The sequence below is a fragment of the Podarcis raffonei genome, chromosome 2 (genome assembly GCF_027172205.1).
Source record: "Podarcis raffonei isolate rPodRaf1 chromosome 2, rPodRaf1.pri, whole genome shotgun sequence".
NCBI lineage: Eukaryota > Metazoa > Chordata > Lepidosauria > Squamata > Lacertidae > Podarcis > Podarcis raffonei.
In genome coordinates, this window is record NC_070603.1 from 120873085 (window position 1) to 120886257 (window position 13173).

Consider the following 13173-nt stretch of genomic DNA (forward strand, 5'->3'; position numbering starts at 1 on the left):
TCTTGCAACCAAAGGGTTACAGCGAGTGAGCCCCGGTTTCTAGAGGGGCTTCCCGGAAGGGACGCGCCGACGAGGGGAACGTCCACTTCCGGTGCCCCTCCTCTCCCCCTCCCGTGGGAAAACGGACTTTGATTTTCCCACGCGGCGGCCTCCGGAGCGTCCGGCGGGAGTGCGGAGCGCCTTGCGGGTGCGCGGCCGAGCAGGGGCCGCCCTGGGCGGGAGGCGCAAGGAAAGGAAGCGAGGCTGGAGCACCGGCTCGGAGGTGCCCAGTCAGCGGAGAGAACAAAAGGCAGGGGAGGCCCCTGAATTTTGAGGTGCGGTTGCTGACTAGCACCCCAATGCACCTCCTGCTTTGCAGGAATGTTCACATGCTGCGCTCAACGATTTTGCAGTTTTGTGCACCCAGGTATGCAAAAGGCTCGTCCGCACGTTACGCTGAACACGGGTCCAGGCTGCCTCGGCGCACGTGAGCGAGCGTTTGTGTGAACGACCGTACCCGTGTCGGATTGGCCCTCATTGGGGTTGCAAGCACGGATGATGTGCTCGTTGAACGCAATGGGATGTTGCCTCTCCGTAAATGTGTTGCCCGTCTCTGCAAACCTCTCTGGGTCTCTTAGTCTCCTGGTAGCAGAAATGCTGGAGAGCTTCACAAATCGACAAGTGTAACGTGTGAATGCACTTCTCTTTGCTAATCCAGGAAAAGGAGGCAGCGTATTCCTGGGGATAGAGTTTGGGACTATTGTTCCATTTGAATGTGGATGCAAAGCGAGAGCCTGGGAGAGTACCTGTAAACAAGTTATACTAGATATAATTATGCTAGATATAAGAGCTGTTCAACAGTGGAAGAGTCTCCCTCAGGAGGTGGCAGACTCTCCTTCCTTGGAGGATTCTAAGCAGAGGTTGGATGGTCGTCTGCCATGGATGCTTTAGCTGAGATCCCTGCATTGCAGGGGGCTAGACTAGATGACCCTGGGGGTCCTTTCCAACTCTACGATTCTATGGTTGTATGATTAGGAAAATCTAGAAGCAGCCACGCCTGATTTAATTAGCAGCTATGTTAAAGAAAAACAAAACCGCAAAGAACTATACAAATGGAGTGTCTTAACCTGCTCTGTAAAAAGAAAATCAGGAATAGCTGGAGTTAGAGAGGATCATTCACTTTTTTAATGTGTGGAAGCAGCTGCGTATGGAGAGTGTTGAAAAGTATAGCTCTGTGGGTGTGAGCCATTTTTGAATATATATATAATCAAAAGGTACAGTAAAGATGTTTATTTTTGTATATCTGTTGGTTTTTTTTATGGTCAGTAAAGTATTTTTTTCTATAAAAAGCCCTGTTAAAATCTGAAAACCGCAATTAAACACACAAATGGGTAGGGATGGGGCACTGCTAGAGCTGCTGTGTTTGACATTGTACATAGCTGTGAATGAGAGAAAAAGTTTTGATCTGTGCCCCTTACGTGTAGGAAGAGTTCCTGCTTCCCCTCCCCACACTAACCCATATATTGTGTCCCTCTGAATTTTGGTGTTTTACTTGTCTGTTTTTGCAGAAGAAGAAACCCGAGTTGCCAGCTGCAATTCCATTTTGCTGGAAATACCTTCCCATCGGGTGGACGTCCTGGTTACTCTCAGAAGGACCTTGCTTACCTTTGCTGGACTGGAACCCTAATTTGAAAATTCATACACAGAGAAAGTGACAACAAAGCAAGGAAGACCATTCTGTTCTCGCTGGGTGCTGTGCTAGATTGCGAATGGAAGAACAGGACTCTGCCAGCCCTGATCCGGAATTAAGCTGCCTTGCCACCCAGTCTGGGACCAGAGGGGAATTCTGGGAAAGGAGCCTGCAGAAGATGCCGGACCAAAAAACCCTCTCTTTGGATGTACGTTGCTGGAGGTTCAGGCATTTCTGCTACCAAGAGGCTGAGGGACCAAGAGAGGTTTGCCGCCGACTCCGCCACCTTTGCCATCAGTGGCTGAAGCCGGAGAGGCACAACAAGACCCAGATCTTGGACCTGGTGATCCTGGAGCAGTTCCTGGCTGTCCTCCCCCCGGAGATGGAGAACTGGGTCAGAGATTGTGGGCCGGAGACCAGTGCTGAGGCAGTGGCCCTGGCAGAAGGTTTTCTCCAGGGTCAGGCAGAGGACGACAGGCAGGAAGAGGTAAGAGGGCATCATCCTGGAGGTTCCTAAGGGTTGAGTCATTCCTAAAGCAAGTGGTGGGGACTTAGCTAGGACCAGTAGGCCTCCCCATTTAGCCTGCTGCGGCCTCAGCCCAGTAGACCTGAAGGAGCGTCTCCACCCCCAACGTTCAGCCCGGACACTGAGGTCCAGCTCCGATGGCCTTCTGGTGGTTCCCTCCCTGCGAGAAGCGAGGTTACAGGGAACCAGGCAGAGGGCCTTCTCGGTAGTGGCGCCTGCCCTGTGGAACGCCCTTCCATCAGATGTCAAGGAAATAAACAACTGTCTGGTTTTTAGAAGACATCTGAAGGCAGGGAAGTTTTTAATGTTTGATGTTCTGTTGTGCTTTTAATTCTGTTGGGAGCTGCCCAGAGTGGCTGGGGAAACCCAGCCAGATGGGCGGGGTATAAATAATATTTTGTTGTTGTTGTTGTTGTTGTAGATGGGCAGGGTATAAATAATAAATTGTTGATGTTGTTGTTGTTTTGTCCAAACGGCACCCACCTGCTCAACACCTGATGCAGGTAAGGAGGCAGGTGGACCAAAGGGACCAGCACACACTCTCACAATCAGCTGGTGGATGGCACAGACAGAGATGGGTTATTTGCCCTCAGGTGATTGACAAGTGTGTGGCTCCGCCCATGTGTCAAACACAGTGTTGGATCCTGACCCCCATTCCCGTCCTCTTGCTGCATCACTTCCAGACGCAAGTCCGTCCTCTTTTGAGGGAAGTCACCCGCACAAGACTTTCCCAGCCTCCTTGGGGGAGAATGTGTTGGCAAGGGCATCTGGGGGAGGTTTTCTTGCAGTCTAGGGCCGGTGTTGCATTCCAGCTCCCATCAGCCCCTGCCGTCATGACAAATAAGGAGGCAGAGGGGGAGTTGGCATCCAGAACCTCTGGAGGGCAAACAAGCTCTGGAAAGTAGCATAAGGGGTCTCTGTAGTATAGTGTATTTTAAAATGGGGTTTTAGAGTTTTTAGGGATTTTTGAATGTTTTATGTAGTTTTTATGTAGTTTTATGTAGGTTTTATGTAGTTTTTATGTAGTTTCGTGGTAGTTTTATGTAGTTTTTATGTAGTTTTATGTAGTTTTTCAATTTCATTGTTCCGCAAGGGACAATGACAATAAAGATTTCGTATCGTATCGTATTATTATCATTATCATTATCATTAATATTATTTAATTAAATTTGTACACCATCCTTTATCTGAAGAGCACAGGGTGGCTCACAACATAAAAATACAAAATGAAAGCATTAAATACATAATAAAACAAAAGCAAGGGGAGTTACATGTGTAAGAGGCTCGTTTAGAATTATATTTTGGGAAGGATTCCTGTAGCTGCATTTTTCTATACTTTCTGAATGTCCCATCATCATCAAGTATTTGTGCTCTGTGTTGTAAAAGAAGCACTGTTAGGAGCTGTTTCTCTTTGTTTACCGATGTATTTCCTATCAATAAGACAATCGGTGTGGTGCAAGCAAATTTTTATTCTGAACGTGTGGCCTGGAGGAAAAAAGTTTTGAGAACCACTGCTCCTGCCAACCTAGCAGTTCGAAAGCACGTCAAAGTGCAAGTAGATAAATAGGTACCGCTCTGGCGGGAAGGTAAACAGCATTTCCGTGCATTGCTCTGGTTCGCCAGAAGCGGCTTAGTCATGCTGGCCACATGACCTGGAAGCTGTACGCTGGCTCCCTCGGCCTATAGAGCGAGATGAGCGCCGCAACCCCAGAGTCGGTCACGACTGGACCTAAGGTCAGGGGTCCCTTTACCTTTACGTTTAATGGAAAATGAATGTCAAATGTTGGGGGTGATCACTTCCATCTTTTGGTGAAAGATGTTTCTGCTCCTTAAAAAAATAAAAGATGCCCATCACTTTCCCAAGATACTCTCTCAGTATCCTTAAATGCTTCTGGGAGTAAAAGCTGGAGAGACTGTTGTGCTTGGACCCTGCTTTGGACTTATTGGGAATAATAATAATAATAATAATAATAATAATAATAATAATAATAATAATAATTTTATTATTTATACCCCACCCATCTGGCTGGATTTCCCCAGCCACTCTGGGCGGCTTCCAACAGGATGTTAAAAGCACAGTAAAAGGTCAAACATTGAAAACTTCCCTAAACATTGGGTTGGCCACTGTGAGAAGCTGGGTTAGATGGGCCTTGGGCCTGATCCAGCAATCAGGCTTTCCTTACATTCTTGCCTGCTGGCATTTCAGGTGTCGGGGCAGCTTCTGGAGGCAGTGATGACTTTCCCCAGGAAAGAGGCACCTTCGTTGCGAAATTCCCAGCGGCAGATCGATGGGGAGATTTATCCAGAGAAGAAAGAGGAAACCAGTCTGATGGGTAAGGTCTTTCCTGAACTCTTTGGGTTTGTATTATTTTGCTGAGCTTTTATCTTTTATCGTCAACTGGCTGCGACACATAGGAAGCTGCCTTGTATCTTTTGCATGCAAAGCAGACTCTCTACCCCTGAGCTTCCTTTAAAGGTTCTAGCCCTCATTGTTCTATGTGACAAAGTGCTCAAATAAGAGCCTAGGAAGCTTACCGGGTGGTCCATTTTTCTCAGTACTGAGAAAAGTGGCAGTATCTCTCCAAGGTTTCAGGCATGGATCTCCCCCAACTCTACCTAGAGATTATTTACAAGGTGAATTACAAGATCTAATCAGTCTGCAAGAGATCCCCTTCTGAACAGCGTCTGCCAGTGATAAATTGGTGTAAATAAAATAAATAAAAGTGATAGCAACTTCCTGTTTTGAGCTAGCCACTCCCAGTCTCTACTGAATCTCAGTTCGGTCAAATTTGCTAATTGATTCCAGCTTGATGGCTTTGAGAACTTTTTGGGGGGAGGGGAGGTTCCAGCATGACTTTAAGAGTGTGTGTGTAATTTTTTCATCTGTTTTACAATTTAAAATACTTATTTAAACATCCTTATAATATCAATGACTTCCCTTCTTCTCTTTCCATGGTTCATTTTGCATATCATAAATCCCTGCATATTTTACAAAAACTAAACCATTCACTATTCCATTATTACATCCATCAAAACTTATTTACACTGTTGAATTTATCTTAATGCTGCCAATGTTTTCAAGTGTACACATTTCTCCCCCCCCCCATATATACAATAAACGTTTTCCAATCTTCTCTAAACGTATGTTCTTCTTCTTCTCTTATTCTATATGTTAAGTCTGCAAGCTGCGCATATTCCATCAGCTTAAGTTGCCATTCATCTTGAGTTGGGACCTCGCTTGTTTTCCATTTTTGGGATAACAAAACATGGACCGCAGTAGTAGCATACATAACTTTTTTTGACAGCTGGGAATTTCAGTCTGAATTATCCCCAACAAAAAGGAGTCTTCTTCTTCTTTTTTTTTTTTTGAAAAGTACTTTTTCAATTCATTGTGGATTATTCCCAATACTCTTTTATCTTTTACAAGTCCACCACATATAAAAGAACATTCCCTCAACCTTTTTGCATCTCCTGCACTTATCTGATTCAGTCTTATACACCTTAGCAAGACTACTTAAATACCATCTCTAAACCATTTTCAAGTAGTTCTCCTTCAAAGAATAACCTAATTTTATTATTGTATGCCACCCATCTGACTGGGTTGCCCCAGCAAAATATAAAAACACAGAAATCCTCAACCTTTAAAAACTTCCCTGTTCAGGGCGGCCTTCTGATGTCTTCTAAAAGTCAAATAGTTGTTTGATATCTGATAGGAGGGTATTTCACAGGGAGAATGCCCTGTGGAATGCCCTCCAGTCAGATATCAAAGAAATAAACAACTATCTGAAAGCAGCCCTGTATAGGGAAGTTTTTAATCTCTGATTTGAGAAATTATAAAATCTGCTAGGGTTTTATATTTTCATGGAAGCTGCCCAGAGTGGCTGGAGAAACCCAGTCAGATGGGCAGCATAGAAATAATATTTTACTACTACTACTACTATTATTATTACTACAGTGGTGCCCCGCAAGACGAACGCCTCGCAAAACGAAAAACTCGCAAGACGAAAGAGTTTTCCGTTTTGGAGGTGCTTCGCAAAACGAATTTCCCTATGGGCTTGCTTCGCAAGAAGAAAGCCCATAGGGAAATCTCCGCCGGCCTTCAGAAGAGGTCCTGGACCTCTTCTGAAGGCCGGCGGGGGGCAAAAGTCTTTGCTCCTCCCCGCCTGCCTTCCCGGGATAGCGGAGAAGCGCAGCGCGTTTCTCCACTATCCCGATGGCTTTTGAAGGCAGGCGGGGGGGAGCAAAGACTTTGGCCCACCGCCGGCCTTCAGAAGAGGTCCTGGACCTCTTCTGAAGGCCGGCGGGGGGCAAAAGTCTTTGCTCCCCCCGCCTGCCTTCCCGGGACAGCGGAGACTTCTCCGCTGTCCCGGGCGATCTGAAAATGCTGGCGGGCGGCAGCGAAGGCTGCGCTGCCGCCCGCCAGCATTTTAAAAGCCCCCGGACAGCGGAGACTTCTGTCCCCGGACCTGGTCTGAAGGCGGTTTCCCTAGGAACGCATTGATTGATTTTCAATGCATTCCTATGGGAAACCGTGCTTCGCAAGACGAAAAACTCGCAAGAAGAAAAAACTTGCGGAACGAATTAATTTCGTCTTGCGAGGCACCACTGTACTGTGAAGTCCCTCTGCCTGGTTCCCTGTAGCTTCCCTTCTCGCAATGAGGGAACCGCCAGAAGACCCTCAGAGCTGGAGCTTAGTGTCCACGTTGAATGACGGGGATGGAGACGCCCATTCAGGTATACTGGGCCGAGACCATTTAAAGGTCAGCACCAACACTTTGAATTGTGCTTGGAAACATACTGGGAGCCAGTGTTAATCACCCTGAGAACAGGATGCCGGACTAGATGGGCCTTTGGCCTGATCCCAGACTATTCTTATGCCCTTCTGGTTGGAGAAAGAGCCATTACAGTGGTACCTCGGGTTAAGAACTTGATTCGTTCCGGAGGTCCGTTCTTAACCTGAAACTGTTCTTAACCTGAGGTACCACTTTAGCTAATGGGGCCTCCTGCTGCCGCCACACGATTTCTGTTCTCATCCTGAGGTAAAGTTCTTAACCCGAGGTACTACTTCCGGGTTAGCGGAGTCTGTAACCTGAAGTGTCTGTAACCCGAGGTACCACTGTAGTTAGATTTGAACCAATTTTCAGACATTCACTGCAGCAGTGCATTTTTGTTCCTTGACCTGAAGTTCCATCACTCACTTAAATTCACTTTTCCTTCCCTTATTTATCACAGGTAATAATAGGCAGGAGAGCGAGGATGAGGCGGAACCTTGGGAAGTATCAGCAAAAAGAGACGAGCGTCTGGAGATGCCCAAGAAAGCTGAAGCTCAAAATTCCCCGGTGATGGAGGAGGGAAACGCAGTGGAGAATTGGTGGGGTGATCACGATGGGGATTCCTCTATGATCCCAGTTCAAAATGAGAAAAACAGTGGGAAGAGAGAGTATAAGTGCCCTAAATGTGAGAGCACCTTCAGTAGTGAATTAAACCTGGAGGGACACCAGCGAACTCACACTGGGGAGAAGCCATATACGTGTCTGGAGTGCGGAAAGAGCTTCAACTGGAGCACGAATCTGATTAGACATCAGATAATACACAGAGGGGAGAAACCTTACAAATGCACAGAGTGTCGGAAGAGCTTCAACTGGAGCACGCACCTTATAAGACATCAGAGAATCCACACCGGGGAGAAGCCGTACATATGCCTGGAGTGCGGGAAGAGTTTCAGTTCGAGCACAAGCCTAGCGTACCACCAGAAAACCCACACGGGGGAGAAGCCGTACAGGTGCTCAGACTGCAGCATGAGCTTCTGCGTCAAGTCCAGCCTTATGAGACATCAGAGAATCCACACGGGGGAGAAGCCGTACGGTTGCTTCGACTGCGGGATGAACTTCACGGCCAAGTCGGACCTCACTCTGCACCAGAGAGTCCACACGGGGGAGAAGCCGTACAGATGCTCCGAGTGCGGGAAGAAATTTGGCCGGAGGATAAACCTCACTTCCCATCAGAGAACCCACACGGGGGAGAGGCCATACAAATGCTCAGATTGCGGGAAAAGCTTTCGCAACACGTCGCACCTCCTTCGGCACAAGAGGATCCACACGGGAGAGAAGCCTTATAAGTGCCTGGCTTGCGGGAAGCAGTTTGGTCGGTGCGAGCAACTCGCTTCCCATCAAAGAATTCATATTAGGGAGAATCCCTAAAAGCGCATGGAAAACGTTTCAGTCAAAATGCTGCCCTCACTTCACATCAGAGAAGTGCGCTCACATAAAAGAGTATAAATAGACTCCAGGAGGTGGAACTGTGTGGGGCTTACTTCTTTGAGGATTATTATTATTTATTGAATTTATATACTGCCCTATACCTGGAGATCTTAGGATGGTTCACATAAAAGTTCAAAATATATAACTTCAAAGTAAAACCAAGCACGCGCACACACACGCTGCAAAAAAGACCCGCATTTTAAAAGGGTACAGGCCAAAGGCCTGGTTAAAAAGGAACATTTTTGCCTGGCACCTAAAGGTATATAATGAAGGCGCCAGGTGAACTTCCCTAGGGAGAGCATTCCACAGACAGGGAGCCACTGCAGAGAAGGCCCTGTTCACGTGTTGCCACCTCCAAACCTCTCAAGGTGGAGGCACACGAAGGAGGGCCTCAGAAGATGATCTCAGGGTCCGGTTAGGTTCATAGGGAAAGAAGCGGTCCTTGAGGTATTGCGGTCCTGAGCTGTTTAAGGCTTTATAGGTCAAAACCAGCACTTGGAATTGGGCCCAGAAACTAACTGGTAGCCAGTGTAGTCGGACCAGGATCAATGTAATATGCTCAAAGTGTCTTGCTCCAGTGAGCAACCTGGCCGCTGAATTCTGCACTAGCTGAAGTTTTCAGATGCAGTCCTACGTATAACACATTGCAGTAATCTAATCCTGAGGTTACATGGGCATAGACAACGGTAGTTGGGCTATCCCTGTCCAGATAGAGGTGTATCTGGGCACCAGCCGAAGCTGATGGAAGGCACTCCAGGCCATCTGAGCCTTGAGGGACAGCAAAGGATCCAGGAGAACCCCCAAGCTATGAACCTGCTCCTTCAGAGGAAGCGTAACCCCATCAAGAGCAGGCAACCTCCCAGGCATCTCGTCTAGGGAACCACACACCAACAGAGCCTCAGTCTTAACTGGATTGAATAGGTGTGGTTAGGATTGTAAAGTTTGACCAAACTGCGGGAGGCAGTGGAGGACAGGAGTGCCTGGCGTGCTCTGGTCCATGGGGTCACGAAGAGTCGGACACGACTAAACAACAACAACAACAACAAAGGATTGTGAAGCAACCTGCTGGGCCGTCAGAGTCTTAGCAAAACGGACCAGATGTCCCTTGATGGGACCAGCCTTCGGAATGTGACCCCCTTTGGAATTTTTTTGGAGGAAAGACAAGACACGAGGTGGGCGTTTTTGCGAAATCACCAGGGGCTGAAAGCACTTAGCTGGAGTTGGTCAAAACAGCGTAGGATCTGGGAATCTGACGCAGGATTTGTGGCTCTTCTCCCTGCTTTCAGAATCCGCCTTGTTTCCAGTATGGTCTCCTTGTATTTCTGCAAATAAACAATGTCTAGAGCAGGGGTCAGCAAACTTTTTTCAGCAGGGGGCTGGTCCACTGTCCCTCAGACCTTGTGGGGGCTGGACTATATTTTGAAAAAATAAATAATGAACGAATTCCTATGCCCCACAGATAACCCAGAGGTGTATCTTAAATAAAAGCACACATTCTACTCTCGTAAAAACACCAGGCAGGCCCCACAAATAACCCAGAGATGCATTTTAAATAAAAGGACACATTCTACTCATGTAAAAACACAGCGTGCGTAACCAGAAGTGTTCGTAACCAGAGGTGTTTTTTTATTTTATTTTACGGTGTTTCCACTTCTCTCACATTGCACTGTGATTTGCTAATTTCTTAGATGTAGATAAATGTGGTAACTTCTCTTTGCATAAATAAAAATCTCCAAAAGTCCGAATGTCACCTTAAGTTATAAGAGGAAGGGTCGTGGCTCAGCAACAAAGCACCTGCATTGCATGCAGAGGGTTCTGGGTTCAATCCTGGCATCTCTAGGTAGGACTGCAGTAAGTGCCCTGACTAAAACCCTGAAGACCCACCACCGGCCAGTGTAGCTAAAAGCCCAGCGTCTGTGAGGATGGCAGAGCTCCCCCCCCCCCCGGCCCTCAGAGCTGGCCCTCAGTGTTCAGGTAGAATGATGGGGGTGGAGACGCTCCTTCAGGTATACTGGGCTGAGGCTGTTCAGGGCTTTAAAGGTCAACACCAACACTTTGAACTGTGCTCAGAAATGTACTGGGAACCAATGCAGGTCTTTCAGGAGTGGTGTTATATGGTCTCAATGCAAGGTTGTTAGGAGGATAAAATTGGGGGTGGGGTGCAGACTGTGTATGCTGTTCTAGCTCCTTGCAGGAAAGGCAGGAGATAAATTGAAGAAGAAGAAGAAGAAGAAGAAGAAGAAGAAGAAGAAGAAGAAGAAGGAGGAGGAGGAGGAGGAGGAGGAGGGAAGTTGCACTGCTCCAATGTCTGGGATCACTAACTGAGTGCACGGTTGGAAAAGGCTAAATAATTGGGAATTGGAGCCGCAGTGTTTCAGAGATATACGGTTTTTAAAAAAATTATTATTATTATTATTATTATTATTATTAGAAAACCAACAATACAATAATAAAAGAAACCTCATGATAATAATGGAATAATAAAGGGGATTTTATTAACAGCCGAACTTAAAACATTTTTTTAAAAATCATACTTCCCACACAAAGTAAGACTTGAATTGAAAGGGCATGAAATTTATTTCTTGGGTTTCAGGTTTCTAAAAACTCGTCGATTCCTAATAAGGTGTCAGATGAGCAGCTGTCAAAAAAAGGGCGAGGAGAGAAGTAGTCTAGAAGTAGCCTGGAAGTCCTTTTTCCGGGCAAGAGATGTACCGCTCTGCAGTTTTTTAAAAAAGTCTATGAGTCAGTTATGAAAGAGCCATTTCTGGGAAATCAGCTGACTGTAAAGAAAGGAGAGTTTCGACTTCGGGGCCTGGGCGCTAGAGGGCGCTGCGAGACCAAAAAACGTAAAAATACTGTAGCAGCTGCGTAACCAAAATAGTCGTTAAGAGTCGTCAACAGGCTCATCACAGCTATCTGCCAATCACCCATTCCCACCACCCTTCTGAGGAATACCCCTCCCCACCTTCTCACTATATAGAAGGATCTGGCAACTTCTGTTTCAGTGTATCTGAAGAAGTGTGCATGCACACGAAAGCTCATACCAAGAACTAACTTAGTTGGTCTTTAAGGTGCTACTGGAAGAAAAAAAAATTTTTGTTTTGACTATGGCAGACCAACACGGCTACCTATCTGTAACCAAAATAGTTCAGATTTAGTAGAATAGGAGGAGTAGCAACTCGAGAGAAGCGAATAAACTTGTACAGTATATAAATATGGAGGAAATATATATGGAGAAGTTTCTCTCTCCCTTGCTCGTATTATTGGGAGGTTTTTAATACTTGATGTTTTAATTATGTATTTACATATCTTGTAAGCTGCCCAGAGTGGCTGGGGAAACCCAGCCAGAGGGATGGGGTATTATTAATAATAATAATTAATAGTAATAATAATGCTGCTTAGGTACCAAAAGCATAGGGCTATATTGCTATTCACTATATTATAGCCCCTCTTCTACAATAAATACCCAAATCAGCTTACAGAATAAGAAAGAACCTGAATACGTAAATTCATGAGTATGAGCAACAAAATAATATGTTCTTGACTTAATATTTCTATTCCACTTTTCCAGCAACAAATGCTGAGATCAAATTGGTTCACAATATTTAAAAACAGCAAGCGTTGCAATCCTTATGCCACCAAACACAAGAACATATAAATAACGCAGCAAATTCGTCAAAATGATTGATGCAATTCAATAAAGTCATCGTAATTCAATATATCAGCAGATATTCGAAATCATTCATCAAAATGATCGACACAATTCAATAAAGTCATCGTAATTCAAAATATCAGATATCAGAAATCATCAAAATGATTAATACAATTAAACAAAGATCATAATTCAAAATAGCAGACACCAGAAATCATTCATGAAATATGATCAATACAATTCAATAAAGTCACTGTGATTCAAGATACCATCAGACGATATCAGAAATCATCAAAATGATCAATATAATTGAATAAAGTCATTGTAATTCAAAATATCAGAATGAGCTGCTGAGCACCAGTCCAGTGGCAGAGGACATCTTCTGTCTGCCTTAATCTCAGATTATCCTCAGGTTTTAGAGTGATGCACGTCCGTTCCAGATTCAGCAAAACTCCCACAAATATCCCCCAAACTTTGGATGGCCCAAATCCTTCAGGATGTGCTCATCCGCAGAGGCATCCCAGGTGGCTACCAAGAGCCAGTGCCGTGTAGTGGTTAAGAGTTGTGGATTTGTATCCAGGAGACCTGGGTTCGAATCCTCACTAGGCCCTGAAGCGTCTCAGCCTGACCTACCTCACAGGGTTATTGTGGGAATTAAATGATGGGATGAACAGCCAAGTTGCTGCCTCCCCATCAAAGCAAGAGCTGTTTGACAGGGCGAGGGTCTCCCTGGGGAGGTGGTCTTGGGCGCTTGAGCTGAGATTCCTGCATTGCGGGGGGGGGGGGTGTTGGACTAGATGACCCTGGGACATAGCTGTCAACTTTTCCCTTTTCTTGCGAGGAATCCTATTCGGAATAAGGGCGCTTCAGGTTACAGGCTCAGCTAACCCAGAAATAGTACCTCGGCTTAAGAACTTTGCTTCAGGATGAGAACAGAAATTGTGCTCCGGCGGCACGGCAGCAGCAGGAGGCCCCATTAGCTAAAGTGGTGCTTCAGGTTAAGAACAGTTTCAGGTTAAGGCTGGAACTCCGGAACGAATTAAGTACTTAACCCGAGGCACCACTG

The 13173-nt window shown here is 45.9% G+C and overlaps 1 protein-coding gene across 1 annotated transcript; it reads left to right on the plus strand.

Moving 5' to 3' along the window:
• Positions 1-56: 56 nt before the first annotated feature.
• On the plus strand, positions 57-8487 carry LOC128409390 (zinc finger and SCAN domain-containing protein 20-like). The gene is made up of 4 exons (XM_053379837.1): positions 57-406; positions 1548-2156; positions 4402-4528; positions 7428-8487. Exons 2-4 carry the CDS (start codon positions 1749-1751, stop codon positions 8393-8395), a joined length of 1503 nt encoding a protein of 500 aa, XP_053235812.1. The 5' UTR covers positions 57-406; positions 1548-1748; the 3' UTR covers positions 8396-8487.
• Positions 8488-13173: the final 4686 nt, after the last annotated feature.